This window comes from Dermacentor albipictus, chromosome 4, assembly GCF_038994185.2.
Source record: "Dermacentor albipictus isolate Rhodes 1998 colony chromosome 4, USDA_Dalb.pri_finalv2, whole genome shotgun sequence".
Taxonomy (NCBI): Eukaryota; Metazoa; Arthropoda; class Arachnida; order Ixodida; family Ixodidae; genus Dermacentor; species Dermacentor albipictus.
In genome coordinates, this window is record NC_091824.1 from 99,807,932 (window position 1) to 99,824,852 (window position 16,921).

Below are 16,921 nucleotides of genomic sequence, written 5' to 3' on the forward strand. Positions count from 1 at the left end.
CTCACTCACTCACAAACTGCTGCTGCGTTCAAATGTGGTCGTGGCCGGCTGCTCTTAGTGACAGCTCCCACGCAGGCGGCGTTGCAGCAGCTCTCCGGCAGCTTTCGCGTCGCAGCTGCACAGACAGAGAGAGAGAGAGAGAGCATGAAGGCTAACAACACAAGCAACCGGTTTGCTGCCCTACACTGAGGGTAAGAATAAAAGGGAATAATAGGAAATTCCTTGCTGACAGGCGACGTGGAGGCAGTGTAACGTGGCGTGTGAGGCAATAAACTCAGGCAGAAACCATCCTTGACGATTATTTATGTCATGAGGCCCATTTCTGAAAGGCGTACGCGACGCACATTCGAAGCGCAGGAAAAGTAAAAGGAGCTCGTGGTGTAAAAGACAGGCGGTAAAAGACACGAAGTTAAGTTCAAAGGAACCTAATGTCTTTCGCGATGTTAGACCCGATTCTTTCTTCCTGTCCCGACGCTTCTTCAGTGTCTCGTCATGAAGCTTTCATTTTATTTAAATTTGCATGTCGCAAACGAGGGAGCCACCGAGAGTGCGGCAGCCACATTCGCGAATATTGATGAAAGAAGGCGAAGGCGATTTGTTCCACAAAAGTAGGAGTAAATTGTCCCAAGTTTGCGAAGTCGCGCGAAAGGTTGTAATGAGCGAAATAAATTCAAACCTATAATAATAGAGGGGTTATTACTATAGTACTAGGAAGCTATACACTTTTTTCAGTTTAAACGTCAGTGCACACTATCACATTCTTTACCTAAGTAAGCGCTCTAGAGAATCACAGTAGGCATGCTTGAGAAACAAAAAAGAAGTGAACAACACCGCGAAATTATATCTGCGACAGGCAAACTGCAGTGTCCTTTGTTAACGGGTAGTAAGTTCTGCATATTGAAGCAAACTATATTCGAGCAAAATAACCAGAAGGCTAGACATATGACTAAAGGAAAATTTTAACATCAATAAAGTCCGGTTCGCGTAGAATCGCCTGCGGCAGTCGTCTCTCCTGCCGCTATGTAAACGGAGATCAGATCAGATTTCCTCCCGAAATCACAAAAGAAGAAGAGATGTACTGTCGCTCCCTCTCACGACTCGAAAGAAGAGGAGCGAAACGCAAGTAAGAAAAATTCGGTGGCGAAGTCACTCCCCCGCGAGTACAAACGGCGAGAATGACAATTCGCTTCGCGCTTCCAGCGACTATTCAACATGGGCGACACGTAGCTTTCCCTTCCGACCATCGCTGCTATCTGTTACCGCAGTGGGTCCCCTCATCGTCACAAATGTCCCTGCGGGCCACCGTGCTCTCTCAGAAGGCTTCGCATTTTCGTATGCTCCGGTGAGTCAGTCGCACAGATGGACAGCATAGAAAAGATATGAAAAAAAGAGACAAGTTGGCGAGCCCCAAATGGAGAAATCAAATAAAAACAATAGGTAGCTGGAATACCTTCAAAAACGTTGGCCAAATCTTCCGACGCCCACTTTTCTGTTCGCGATAGCTCCCGCGGCACATCGTTCATATTGTATACCTTCAAGGCTGAGACGCTATCAGCACCATCACCGAGACCAGCAGGCTTAAAGAAACATACCGAATGCGGCCGCATGCTTTGCGTGCTTTGCGTACATCACTTTCGCGGACTGTCCACACAAAACCCTCCGCTTGTCTTAACTTCTGGTGGATTCCCTTTGACCTCGTTTTTCACTTCGTGTTTATTTGCGCGCCAACGCGTCCTTGGCAAAAGGTCATAGTATTTAAGTATACGGCATACCACGTTTAATGCGTAAGCATTCGGTAGTGAGTACAAAGAAAAATTTGTCCTTGCCGTGACCCTTCATGGTTTTGAGCCTAATGGTTGGGGCATCGGGATGATCCTGTATTGGACTAGGTTCTACTGCCGGCAGCAAGAGCGCTTTATGTTATTTTATTTCTTTAATGTGAATGCGGATCTGTAAAGCGAGAACCCGACCATCGACCGACTCACCTGCCCAGGCAAACCATGAAATGGTAGGCAAAGAAAGCGCCACCTTAATATGCTTCAGGACATATTACGAAATGCAATGACATAGTGCTCGTTGTGAAATGTAATTTACGGAAATCGACATTTTTTATATGAGAAGCATTATTCTGAACGCCAGTAGAAGCGCACCTTATAAGCGTACACATTTACTGAGGGATGTTTGGCAGGCAGAATTTTCGTAACACTATACAAACCTCTCGCTGCCATCATATTTTGCAATTACAAATTCCACTCTGAATTTATTCAGTTATGACGGCAATGGTATAATTCATTAAGTTGTCGGTGATTGTACCTGACTTCTTGACGACTACTTAAGTGAATATTGTGTAACCCGGAAAACTCACCTAAGGTTCTAGTTACGTTGAAATTCTTTTAAGAAGTATTTCAAGCTTTGGTCGAACTGACATGGGATCTGTTTTGAACCACTGCCCAAGAACAGCCGCCACCGCTTTGAAATCGGGCCGTATGCCCGCAAAAGAATAGAACATGCATGAAAAGAGTGCAAGTAAAAAATATAAAAACGAGTGCCGTGGAACGAGAATATGCACATATGTACTTGTAACTTTTCAGGGAGCAGCTTGTCGTAAAAGCCACGAAGAAAAAGCAGATTCCTTTGGTCATCATTGAAGCTGCCCGAGCATGCGAAGCTGCATGCTGTCAGCTGAGAGAAAACGTTCAAGGAGGTGTGAATAGCGCAGAGAAAAAAATATATCACCAGAAGACAGTGACTTCTGCAGCCCAGCCTTTCTTGCGTAGGAGCCGAAAGCGGGCAGGTGACATTTATAGGACCGCACTGCACTCCCTGTCACATAACTTTCAATGAAACCACGGCTTTCACCCGCACCTATACAACCCCCAGCTACACAATCGGCGACCCAACACAACCATAAAGTACGACGTGCTAGGGACCTTTGGCTAACTTTTTGTCTGTGACTGCACTGACCGTGCTATCCACAGTGTGTGCGATGGCTGTTCAACTTTTTTCTTCAGAGCTCTTTTTCCATTTATTACTCTTAAATTTGAATCTGCTGTCTCCTTATACCCAGTGCCGACATTCTGCCACAGTTGGTTTTGTGTGAACATACCCACGAAAACTTCGAAGGCCCTAGTTGTCAGTTGGGGACAAACATTTGACTTTTTCAACCCTTTAATGATTCATATATAGTGCAAAAAGACGGAGACAACGAAACCATAGGAATGCCATTTGAATAACAGTAGTTGTTTCATCCATTCTTTTTTTGCGTCTCCATATGGTAAATCATGAGTCTGTTCTAAAACGCCGTGCGCTCTATTCTGATGCAATATTTTTCCGAAGCTTGAAAAGAAAACCAAGAGTGTCAATGGATGACAAATTCGTGGTGCAGGGAACTTGGTTTCTGATGGAGCACGAGCGAGAACGTGATACGAACAGAATGGTGGGTTTGTTTAAAAGTGTGTCTAAATTTAAAAGTACCATTTTAGTTTTCAGAAATGAGACTGGTAAGCAGCAAAGAAAAAGGGGAAATACTAAAATATTATCCCTATCTGGTTCGTGATCATCATTTTTGTACTCTCAGAACACGAATATGGATTGCAGATAATTCTAGCGGAGGCATCACAAGCGCGATTTTCGAAAGAGTCTAAATGTGAGTGCGTGTGCGCGTTTATGTGTCCTAGCGCACCTGGTTTCGGTTTGTATGCTAGATGGACGACATGTTTGTTCGCTACCGTTGATGAAGTGATTCGCAGGGCGTACGTGATACTTGGTCGCGTTCTACACGCCAGCGCTGTAGTACGTTCATGCCGCTCAGAGAGGCTTCACAAAATTCGGAAGGTATAGGCGCCAAACTAAAGAAGCAGCGAGGAAGGGAATATGAGCGAATGTAGCGCTGAATTATACGCATATAACTCAACAACTGAAGATTTATTCATCATAAAAAACTAATCGCTTCGAAGCTGTGACAAAATTCTGCAGTTGGGTAGTTGTTCTCCCGTGGCGAAGGTCATCGTTCGCGCTGGGTGCTCGCGACTCTCAGTAGGAACGGAAATTGGACTGGGATCCCTAGTATCGACCTTCGCTTTCTCATTCTGTCGCTGTTGTACTGCACTACGCATGCAGATGACTCTGGCTTTTTATTCTTGCAGACGCATCTCGGAGTTCTTTGATCCTTTTTGAGTGCGAGAAGCAATGGCTTGCTTGTGCGTCACATTTCTTTTTGCGGTTTTGCAGGAAAGCTCCCGCATTTCCGATGTCTACCCTGCGGGGTACATAGCATTCGTATGGGTTTTAAAATTTTTTTGTATCCTGCCTCTATTCTTATATGTTGAAGAAAATGCTGTTGGGGTGGGATCATTCAGCAGCATTCTTCCCCGACAACACTCTTTATCTATAAAGTATTTATGCAAGAGAAGCCTTGAGACTATGCGAAAGCGCCTCATCTCCGCATTCACCTTCGTGGTAACCAAACGTCTGTCGAGATTAATGCACAGGAGCTTTTTTCCACAGTTCTTGTCGCAAGTGTGGGGAGCTAATAATCAGTCTTCCTCCGTGAAGACAACACGCGTGCAACAATTCTTTGTCCCTTTGCGTTCTTTTTTTTCTTTGCACGATATTGGCATGCGTAAGTCTGCATCGATCTTCTGTGGAAAAAATATCCCAAATGCCTTTCAGTTTTCGGTGTAAAGTACCTACTGTGAAGTACCTCCTGTCCGTCTTAGTTTTCCAGCAATATAGCTAGCAACGTCGCGAGTTCGAGGTATTCTACTCTTAAAAATTTTGTATCCGTAAAACTAGCAAAGCTACGCGCAGCAGCGTGGATGTCCTGTCAAAACAATGCGTATATTATAGGTATTATAAACACAAAAGTGTTGTACCAAAATGGTGGTGCGGTTATACGTCAGTTTGTTGTGTATAACAACACACGTACAAATACAAATATATAGGTGCCATGCATATGTACAAATGGACAGGTATTTGTAATATTCAGCAAGCATTTGTGCCGCCCTAAAAGATGATATATTGGTGCACTTTTCCACCCATATGCACATAAAGCTCTACATTTGAATTTCAGAACACGCCTGGTGTATGTATACGTGTACGTATGAGCTGCGTGTGAGTGAACGTAGCTCATTGCTTATGCAATACTTTTTGTTCCTCTGCTATGTTTGATAACAATAGCAAATAATGCAAGTAGACAAGCACAAGCCATTGTACGAGCATCACAAAAAAGTACGCCGCTAGACCACACCACTAAGTTATGGCCCGATCATAACAGCCGCAAAGTCAATATACGTATATCTCATTTATTGTTCAAGAAATTTTAGTACTGCCTCTTTTCACGCATCATAAGCCTACTAAACCGAGTACCTGAACACCAGGCTAATACTAACGCAATAAGTTGTAATACATTTTATTGTTTTAAACATGGGATGCTTTTAGCTCCCGTTGTCACGACTTTCAGACGACCTTGAGCCAACAGAGAGAGCCACTATCCGGGCACTCAAACAAGAACATCCGGGAAAGTTGCGAGAACAAAATGAGATCACACAGGCAACCAGTCAAAACTTAAATGCAGTCTCTGGCCTCCAACCTTTTGTACTGGACCACATTACTACGGCTCTGGATGACATCCAACAATCGGGGCATTAGATACGCTAGTTACTGCCCAAACAAATTGCAAAACATATTGCTCTTTAGTTCTTCCTAATGTTTGTTCACAATATCACTCAAGCTGTAACTTCAAGTGCGCTGAAGCTTTATTTGTGATTTCCAATAGCGACGTTCAAAAGCCACATACAGGGCACCAAACACTTCAACCATATGAACTGTGGATCTATTATTGCACTCGCCGAGCCGCTGTGTGGCGTGGCGCCGGATGCGTCTGATGCGCTGCTTTGCCTTCATGGAGGAAGGGAAAAGTTAGGAGAGAGTCAGCCTTGGCAAACAAACTCTCCGTGAAGCCATCCCTTCGCTCAGTGGCGCCTAATACATGACCTCTTGCGTCGGGGTCACGGAGCAAGAATAGAGATTTGCTGGGACGTTTGCTTGCCCCCCTTCAAGCCCTTTCTTCTTTTTGTGGGGCAGTGCGCTCGGTTTCCCTGGCGTCTTTCGCTGCCTGTCATGGCGCTTTCAGTCGCTTTTTTTTTCATCTAGCTGGGCAGCGTTTTTATGGACCAGTGCAGAGTATGTCGTGGTGCGCTGTGGTGTATAGTGGAGGTGTGGTGGGGTATGCCGTTGAGAACCTGTACTACACCCAATTTTGAAAGTGTGGCAAGAATAATCGCCAAACAAGCTGATTTGACGGTTGCCATTTCATGTTTACATCTATGGGAGAGCCAGAAATTTGTTTTGCACACGGAACTGTATTGCTTTCTATACGGCTATGTTCAAGGACACTGTTCTTTGTACTGTATGTACTATCTCCTGATAGCCCTGCTACAGAGTTGCAGTATGTAAAACAAAATAAATTTAATATGATACCTGTAAATTCAATTTCACGTATGCGCGCGAGACACGTACATTAATGAAATAAAACGAGGTTTCATAATTTGCACAGTTGTAATTTTTACTGCGCAAGTGAACTTTCTCACCGTCTGATGAAGACTTTTTGGATCATCCTTGGGACACCCCCTCAATATATGCATAATCAGGACTCTTTAGCTCTAAGCTTTACCAGCTTTAGCTATGCTTGAATGTTTTACAGTAGGCTTGTGGCACAAAATTATCAGGAATGACCAGCTCGTACCGTCAGCCAAAATGGACTTGAAGTAAGAAAATATCCATGTGTTCCATTGTGGCGAAGATGCAAAAACATGCCATAACTTTAATAACCAAAGTTGACTTCGCTGAGTGGCTCAGGAGAGGACGTGAAATGTAGATACGCACGTTTTATGCTTGCTAGGTATAAACTTATTTACAAGCAAAGTAGTTGGACGAGCTGATCAATCCGCTGGCGCACGTCAGGAGTCACGCGAAAACGCACTTACTTCCACATCTACTCGAACCGATATAGGAACAAAATTGCAACCTACACTTCAGGGTACATGGGTGAAAATAATGTTTCCCGTGGGTCTCTGCATCTGTGAAGCGAAAACAATAGCAACAACAACAAAGGAAAGTGGGCTGCATCACTTATAAAAACACCCAGAGCACAAGCGTAACGTAGCGCTACTCTGCCGTGGGCCTTTTGCAGGGAGCACACTATAAATTAAACGCTGTTGAATGAGTTCTCGCACGCAAACGACGTGATTTCTGATGAAACATGCTCGAAGGAGAATGCAGCATGCGTGGGTGGGAATCGTAGAGCAAAGGGAATCGCTTTTGCGCAATTTAACACACTATTTTCCAAGTTGTACAATCTCGGATTGTCTTCGAGGCTAGTTTAAGCTCTCTTAAGCCTTTGCGCAATTTCACACGCTAGTTTCCAAGCTGTACAATCTGGGATTGTCTTCGAGACTAGTTTAAGCTCTCTTACAGTACAGTGCATGACCTGAAAAAAAAAAAGAATGATCGCAGCTTCTTTACCATGGAACAAATAAAAAAGCACATAAGACGAGAATATCCATTCTTGGATTCCTAATTCCTTCTTTTCGTGCGCTCATCTCTTTATAGTCATATGAGGATGTGTGTGATGGTTCTCTTGATTCTTACTTTGACCTAGAGTTCTTCTGTGTGATTTAGACACTGTTCAGTTCGTACTATTAAGAAGCGTAAATTTGGTGACTCTGGCACTGAGAAGAAGTACGAAACTCTCCGCAGGCAGTCTACAAAAATTATGGGGTTTTACGTGCCAAAACCACTTTCTGATTATGAGGCACGCCGTAGTGGAGGACTCCGGAAATTTCGACCACCTGGGGTTCTTTAACGTGCACCTAAATCTAAGTACACGGGTGTTTTCGCATTTCGCCCCCATCGAAATGCGGCGGCCGTGGCCGGGATTCGATCCCGCGACCTCGTGCTCAGCAGCCTAACACCATAGCCACTGAGCATGCAGGCAGTCTACACTCGGTGCCCAAATTTATTCAAGAGCGCGGGAGTGGTGCGCCCCAGTGCGCGCCAGTGAATCGTGCCCTAGATGCCGCTTGATTCAATTGGGGTTTGTTTCTAGGTATGCGCTACAAAATAAGACAGCTGAGGCAAGCTGACTGCCGCAGGGATGAGTGGTAAAAGACTCATGGAGGTAAAGAATCACCTCCTTGTTCCTGCCAAGTTGATGCCAGTGAGAGAAAGAGAGGGGGGGGGGGGTATCTTCAACAATTATTCAAGAGGTTTGCCTTGGTGCATGCCTAGCCTGCTTCTCTAAGTGGATATTATGAAAAACAAAATTATAAACACAGTGCATGACAAAGATATACAACATGCCCAAACACGTCCCAACGCTCAGGAAACTAAGGTATCTCATTAAGACCAACACTCTGGAAACTAAAGTATCTCATAAAGACAGATGTCTCTGAGAACGTTTAAAACTCCCTTGACTTCGCGAGATGTACATGCCGTGTTAGTACATGGGCCAACACGTGTCTTAGATAATGGAATGACAGTGTTTCATTAATGTGCAGTGCGGACTTTAAAGCTTTGTTTTTTTTACATAAAGTAGCCTAAAAGTGCAGATTGAGTGGGCTATATATTTGCGCACGTGGCACGCAAGGCGCAGAGGCGACCTTGTGCGTTCGGTACTAAATTAGAAGTGTTTAGTATTTGAGACATTTTGCCGAATGTGGTGTAGGTATGGTGCTAGCAATCACTTCTCGTAGTGCGCGGTAGGCTAATTGATGAGATCTAGCTGCACAAACAAATAAAAGGCAGATCGCACTGGGGCAGCGGCAGACCTTCATCCTTCTGCTTGCTCAAAAGCAAGCGAAAGAATACCAGAAATTTACTCGGCATGTGAATCCATATTTCATGTTGGTGCCCTCATTCATGACTTGTTACTTAATTGCACAGAAATGTTACTTCCAGTGCTCATGCTAGAACATAGTTAAATGTCTCACGTACCAAATATGGTGGATGGAGTGATATGCGGTATAATTATTCAACCAAGAATGAGGTTCACGGAAAGATGGGTGCTAAGTCAAACATGGGATGTGTCAGGCTGAAATGAATGTTTTAACAAGGAGGATTTTCTTCCTCTTCTTGTGGAAACATAGGATCCAGCATGAGCCATTCCTTGATCGACCGTTGTGGCATAAATATATAAAATTAATTAAAAATGAAATGGGGTTTTACGTGCCAAAACCATTTTCTGATTATGAGGCACGCCGTAGTGAAGGACTCCGGAAATTTCGACCACCTGAAGTTCTTTAACGTGCACCTAAGTCTAAGTACATGGGTGTTTTCGCATCTCGCCCCCATCGAAATGCGGTCGCCGTGGCCGTGATTCGACCCCGCGACCTCGTGCTCAGCAGCCCAACACCATAGCCACTGAGCAACCATAGTGGCTTCATCAATATATAATATGCGAAACTTGTGATAGGTAGTTTATTAGAAGGTCCTTTGCAGTATTATGCCATGAAACTTCCGTGCAAGAAAGCTTTTGTCTTGGTTCTCAATATTATGGTGTATTCGTATCCCTTACCCTAACCTCGCTACATTGTCTCGCTTTTTTGTGGCTCTTCACTGTCTCAAATAGGGTATTGTTGTTTGAAATTATCTTTTGCTCTAGTTAAAAGGCAGCAAAAACGTCTTATTACTTTGATTGATTTTTACTTATGTTGTCATCCCAAACGTCAGTTCAACAGTTTTCAATTTTTGCTATGTTACGGTATCTGTAAGGGTGGTGGTAGCCCAAGAGAAACTTCTCTATGCGAGGAAACAGATAAATTAATATCACAGGTACAAAAGATGCCCTAGGCCAGGAGGCTGCTTCTGGAAATTAAAAAAAAAAACTAGACAAACCAGAGCCATTCTTAGTGACAAAGTGAATTGAAATCCGTCCTTGACATCTTGACTAAAATAACTTTTTCTATAAAGGGATCTTAAAACCTGCTCTCTGACAAGCGTAAAACTAGCCGGGTAAGAAATTATCCGCTTGAGGAATGAAACCTTAGCAAGTTGAAACAGGCGAATACAGTTCCTAAGTATGACAAAGAAAGGGATCAAATACGAGACCACCGGGCAGGTTCACGATGCTACGACGTCTCAATGGTTTCTACCACAACGGCAGCGGGTTATCTCCCTTTATGAGGGCCTGTCTCACGCTTCGCATTCATTAAAAGTGTTCAAGCGATGCGAAAGCTCTGTTTCAGAATGAAATATTGAATGTGCGAAACAATATTAGAAGGTCGGCCCATGAAGGAGGCCACGCTTCTACCAGAAACCTCGCCGTCGTGCATAGTATTCGCCGCCAGCGTTTCGCTGTAAGCATTGTAGTTACATATAAGCTGCAGTTTCCGTAAAGTGTGACAAGCAGACAGTAATCTTTGATCTGAAAGGCGAAGCTTAAGCATCCTCGAAATTTTTTGGTGCGCACCATTTCTTGGAAGAAAAATATAGCGAGCTCGTAAGTGATAAATATAATATTTTGGAATGCGATCGACAATGAGACGTTTGACCTTCCGCATTGATGCAAACAGCTATAAACTTAGGCAACTAATTTTAAACTAAGTGAGAAACATCGTTGGTCCCATCGTCTTACCTCGCAGCCCTTTCTTTCTTAACCAGCGTTGCCGGCAGCAGGTTAGGCACGTGGTATAAACAATTAAAATAAGAGCGACCTGTCTATGTTTTCGTAACTTTTTTCTTCTGTGTCAGGTACGCCACGAACCAATATGACTTACCAACAAGCTCAAGGTGCAACATTAAATAAATGGTTCAGTTTCACCGGAAGTGAAAAGAAACGAGTTCACAGTTTCCAGCATGGCAGCACTTGGAAAAATCGACGAGGTTTGGCCGATTTGTAATAAGCGTACTTCACTTTGTAACATTTTTGTTCAAGTGAATCAGTAGTACATCAAAGGCGTCCTGTGCCATAGAAGCTGTGCAGCCAGATTGACTGTGTGGCACAGCTTATTTGCCCTTGTGAAGTCGTTTCTGCTTCACTGCCGGAACCGAACACAGAAACGCGTCTCGCGTGGATAGAGGACATTTCCAGGAAGCACTGATGGCTGTAGATGTACGCACCTATGCACTGAAGTTTACCTAGTGCGATTATCCAGGTACGTGTAAGTGACTTTCTGCTGAACCATAACACTAAGCCGGTAATTTGGGCACCCATTCTCATTATGAGAACTCGACTGGTGGAAGCTCATTTGGACTCATTTAAAGTGGCTTCCTTAATGAGGTGAAATATCAGTGCTTTGTGTTAGGTCCTATCTCGGTCTACAATCTGTTCCCATCCGCATGATCATTGCCTCGAGAGTTTAGGCTTTAGTTTCTTTTGTAAGCCCAGCTGTTTCCTGTTTGCGCAATGTTCAATCCTTCCGTGATAACTCCCTCTTCCATGTCCCTCGAACCTTCTCTCCCTACTCTTTCCTCTTTGCAGAATTGCCTCTTGTGTCCATTATCGACTTTCATGTTGTTCCAATTTCCTCAAGAGCTCCCCAGCGACGTGACAGAAATTCCGCAGGTAATACTGAAGGAACAGGCTTACCCGGCTCCGGTCGTTTACGTGCTGCCTTTCACGGCCGTGTGTGTTTGCCTTCGATTTCCAATAGCAAATAAGAATCTTGGCCGCACTCGTGCTTCCCTGCTCTGCTCAGCCGAATCTCTCGCCTGCTTTCATCTGTCGATCTACTCACTTTGCGAATCCAGTCACGGTTCGCTAGTGATCGAAGTCTCATAGTGCAGCAAGCACACTGCTTTTTGCTTGAAATGAAAAAAAGTCCCTGCGCTTGTGTTTTACCCTGTCAATATCCACAAGAAATGGCGGAAGCACTCCAAATGAACTGAAGCTGCACAAAAGAGACGTCATTTGTTTCTTTCTTCTTGTAATCTTTTAATACAAATGTTTCACCACGTCTTCCTTCTCGAAATTTGAGGACTGCTCCAGGACATTTGCAAACTGAAGCCACCACGTCGTTTCTTGTTTGCACAAGCTCGCTGCAGATTGATGCCTTTCAAATAAGTATAACGCTGTCCTGTCAGTACAAGGCTGAGGTTCAACGCACGATAAAAAAGGTAAATACCGACGACAAAGTTAATAACGTATTGAAACATCTGTACAACTAAATTCCTGCAATTTGCCGATTTATGGAAATACCGACCACTAAGTCTACCTACCGCTCGTGGCGCTTACAGTCACGCTTCAGTCATCAAAGTCACACTTCTTTGCCTGGTCTGTGCATAGGTCTTACAGACGCCAGCCTTTTGTGTGCATCGACGTTCAACTACCGTTTCTAAAAGTAACCTCGTTCATAGCAGCCCAACAACATAGCCGCTAGAGCAACCACGGCGGGTTTTCCGCCTTTCATGCGTGATGAAAAAATGTGTACGCGCTCTTTCTTATAAAACACAAATGAAATGGAATGGAGTTACATAATGACCATGCGGAGAAAAAGTGTGTAGCATACTTTGATGTCCAGCCAGTTCACTATTTTATTTTTATGTTTCTTTCTATCGTATACCCACAACACCCACGATTGTACAGAGGGGAGGAGGCGGCGAGGACGCTTACAGACATAGGGAATTAAAGCAGGCAAACATAACATGGTGTTCACATACATAACTATTTAGAGTGCCCTCATTTGGAGGCGCGTACACGGTGCAGACTACGGTTACGCAAAGTAAGCACATTATCTTTGCACACATTCAGCCATGTAGATAAAATGAAAGTTCAAAAGGTCATGTGAAAAGCATTGCGAAGTAGAGACCGCTGTCTTTCTTGAAGGGCAATTTGGGTTGATCTGACGTCATTTTTGGGAAGCACTTCTCGGATGAGTTTCGGAGCAAGCGCTGGGTTGCTATATCCATTGATCACAGAACGACAAACAAACGTTACGCAAACACTCGCGAGGCGTGAGAGCATTACGGCCTCCATTCGTGCAATTATTGTCATCGTACTTTATTTACTTGACATGCTACAATGCTTAAAAAGGAACATGCTTTCCAATAACAACGCCAATGGCGCCAAGATACTTTCGCCATTATTGCTCCTACTTAGCTTTTGTCATTGTGAATTTACTGTATGAGGCTCTCAGAAAGCTGCCGTGTGTAAGAGCTAAGCGAATAGTGTTTAAAGACACGCTTTCTTGAGCAGTCGTGCAAGTTCGCCTGCACACAAGCCACAAGCTGCACCATACACATTGCCCTCGTTGTCTTTGCAGGTTTTTCCTTTTCTTTGAAATCTAGATGGCGTCCATTAGACCGCGGAGTGCAATGGAGTGAAGGCGTAATGGTTCTTGCAAAGTGCACCATGTGCTTCTAAGAAACACAGAGTGCCGAGCGCAAGAAAGGTCATTCCAGTAATGGATGAATCAGGCTATGCTTCTGAAATTACCAAGCACGAAGCCTTTTTGCTCATTGATGGTGATCACCACTGGCACATGGAATTTCCTTCTGTGTGTAATACGTTAATGCGCACACAGTACGGTAGTACACAGACTATTGTGTCATCGGTGTTTACGGTTTGGTTAGAAAGTTTACTTTCCCGAGTGTTCGGAATTAGAAAGCAGTTAACTTATGAGCGTAGGTGCATGTCGACATGCGGAGGCCTTGCATGGTCAAAAATATTTCGCTCAAGTACAAGACAGAGAAGATTGGAAGAATGGTAATGTGAGCCTTATATTATGCCACTCTTGAAACTTCCGCTTTATTTTACCCAGTATTAAGCACTTTTCCATCATATTTTATTATGTTCACACCAATGACTCAAGTGTCGAAAATTTTCATAGCACGAAACGATCGGTTTCGCAAGTTTACCCTCGTTTAAGTCGCACCCATTCAAAAACCATCGAGTACAGAGTCATGCAAGCACTTTTTCATTCTATTTTCAAAGTTATTCACCGCACACTTCTGTTGCTATGTCGTACACAGAAAGGAATTTTAAAAGAAAACAATTATGTGACTGTTCACCTCTTGTATGTAATATTTTCAACAGATGGATCAAAATGTGTTTCCATATTTAATATCAACGTCATAACTAGAAATATGAAAGTGTAGCTGCCTAATTTAACCGGAATGTTTAGTGCACATACTTATGCAGCCTTATGCGTACATGACCCAACCGTCTGTGGCGTTAGAGATACTCATTTGGTTAACGTTATACTAACGAGGCCTTTTACAGTAATTTGCAGCTCACCATCGTACTTTTCATTATTGACAGTACATATGATTATCCCAATACTCTACGCTTACTCATTACCAGTGGCAACCTTATGATGCTTTGAACATTATTTCTCTGCAGCGCCATATGATCTATAAGTAGGGTTCTGGTACTGTGTGCTCTATGGTTGATATAATGCTTAAACGCGCTGCTTTTTTCCATCACCTTCATCTGAATAAACTGAATGGTTTGCCGTCACAGAGTAATTTCCTCGCATCTTAATTAAGACATAATTACCAGAATGCAAAGTTCTACATTTTAAGCATATTCACACACTGCTAAGGTGAGATAGTGAGATTTCACCAGCTTTAATATTCCGAGAAAACTCCACTAAAACTTAAAAGCTAGCTTTACTTTTTTGACTATGGTTTCTGTGGTCCATAGTCTGGAATGATTATTCTTTGCTCTTAGCCACCATATTCTTACAAAGAATCAGGCTCCATAGGAAAACATTGATTAGTGATCGAGAGACATATCGGCAGCGTTAAAACCGTTAACTGATTGTAACAAGATACCGTCTGATGCATTTTAATGGAAGTCACCGTTCATATTGAAGCTTTTCGTGGCTCTTTTGATTGTGGATCAGCATTGGATGGGACTATCGCATAGAAAAGCAAGTGACGTTTGCATGCCAACCGAAAACAAAAAAAAATGATATAAATCACTGGCACCAACTTCATAAAATACTTTTTTTTGCGTGTTCTTATGTTTGCTGTACCCCAAAAGTCACTCTTCAATGAACAACCTTTATCGAAGAATTTAGTTCGGTGGGTATGCGACAAAGTATATATATATATATATATATATATATATATATATATATATATATATATATATATATATATATATATATATATATATATATATATACAGAAATATTATTATTCATAGGCTTCATTGTATCGTCTGTACATACTTTTCATCACCGTTTTTCGCCTGTGTCGTGGGGCTCTTGCTCCAGAGAATAAAGAGTCGGTCGGATGGCTTCAACGTTGTCTCACAAGCGGTGGTGGTGCGGGGTCAAACAAAACTACTGAAATAGAGTATGCCGGATTTTAAAGGATGAGTTTTCTGGTCCTTGTACCCAAACGTCGGCGATCTTACAACAATTATCCACGACGTTCCCCATACCTGCAGTAAATCATTGCCATTCCCGCGTCACCACTCTCGCTCACCAATGCGGCGCTCCTTTTTCCCCCTTCGACCGGCTACTTCGAGCTCGGACCTCCACCCGGAAAACGAAATATCGCAGCTTTACGAGGGAAATCTGCATCCTTTGGATAACTTGAAACTTCTCCGGAGCGCTTGTCAAATACCCTTTTGGTGTGTATTAAAGGTGTACGGACTGAAGCCTTGGTTGACACGGGTGCATCGCTTCGCGTTAATAGTATTGGCTTACTGTTCTCGCTTGCGAAAGGTGAAGACACCATAGAATGGCACTCCCCTTCGTTGTGCTAATGCCGTTCTTAGTCAGCCATCCGGTGTTTGCACTGCGTGTTTTTTCACTGATGGCATCCTTCACCAGTCAGTCAGTCAGTCAAGAACTTTATTGAGGTCCTGAGGGGTCTAAGCCGTCGGAGATCGCACGCGGCGAGCTCCTTGGGCCGAAACCGTAGGCGACGCCCAAGTCGGGACGGGAACGTGGTGACGCTCCGCCAGTTCTTGGGCCCTCTGGACGGCCTTGAATTGCAGTTTGAGGTCCGGGCTTTTGAGGGCTTCTTCCCATTCGGGCTCACTGGAGAGAGGGCCCTCTGGTAACGCGGTACATTGCCAAAGCATGTGCGAGAGTGAGCAGTAGGGTTCTGGGCAGTCTGGGCAATTTGCCGGGATTTCTGCATTGTAGTGGCTTAATAGGCCTCGTGACGGATACGAGTCCGTTTGCAGCATTCGAAACGAGGCCGCCTGCGCGCGCTCGAGTTTGGCGTGCGGGAGCGGGTATTTCATTCTGCCTTTCCGATAGTGTGAGGTGATTTCTTGGTATGTGAGTAGCGGGTCATTAAACTGAATGTCCAGCCCCTCGGAGGCCGTGGGACCGTCGCGGCGGGCAAGTTCTCGCGCACGGTCATGGGCCGTTTCATTGAGGTTGGGTTTTTGCGGGTGGATGTCTTTCCCCATGTGAGCGGGGAACCAGGAGAGGCACCGTTTGCACTCGTTTGAGCTCGCTAGTAATATATGCGCTACCTCTTTCGGTACATTGCCGCTTTCGTAAGCCCGAATTGCAGCACGCGAATCCGTGAGGACATGGGTTTCCATGGATGTTCCATGGATGTTTCATGGATGTTTCATGTTCCATGTTCCATGGATGTTTCCATGGACATGGGTTTCCATGGATGTCCCATGTCCATGGGACATCCATGGACATGGGTTCACCACATTTAGTTTTTCGTGCTGCCTTCGTGTACCCACGCATTAATTTTGGTACAGGACTTCCTGTACTCAGCGTCAGTTTTAATATCTTGCCGTCAGCCAATTATTCTATGACCGACTGTCGTTATCGTGCTTTGGAGACCATTCACGCGTCGCGCTCCAAACGATTCGTCCGGCGTTTCCTGCATGGCTAAGGCTAAGTCTCGGTCTGGCTGGCCGCATGCGTGCGTGGGGAAATTAGTGTAAGCTTTATTCAGACGCTTCATCTTCTCATCTGTGCATCCTCATCATAACCGT

General features: G+C 44.1%; 1 protein-coding gene across 9 annotated transcripts in view; it reads right to left on the reverse strand.

Moving 5' to 3' along the window:
• The window catches only part of LOC135904590 (uncharacterized), a 900,492-nt gene that overhangs the window by 450,127 nt on the left and 433,444 nt on the right, over positions 1 to 16,921 (reverse strand). For 8 of the 9 annotated variants that reach the window (XM_070537279.1, XM_070537280.1, XM_070537281.1 and 5 more), the window contains exon 4: positions 14 to 115. In XM_070537279.1, the coding sequence (XP_070393380.1) occupies positions 14 to 115 (102 nt within the window). Of the gene's footprint in view, positions 1 to 9; positions 116 to 16,921 lie in introns of all 9 variants that reach the window. The other variant, XM_065435451.2, reaches the window with a different exon arrangement.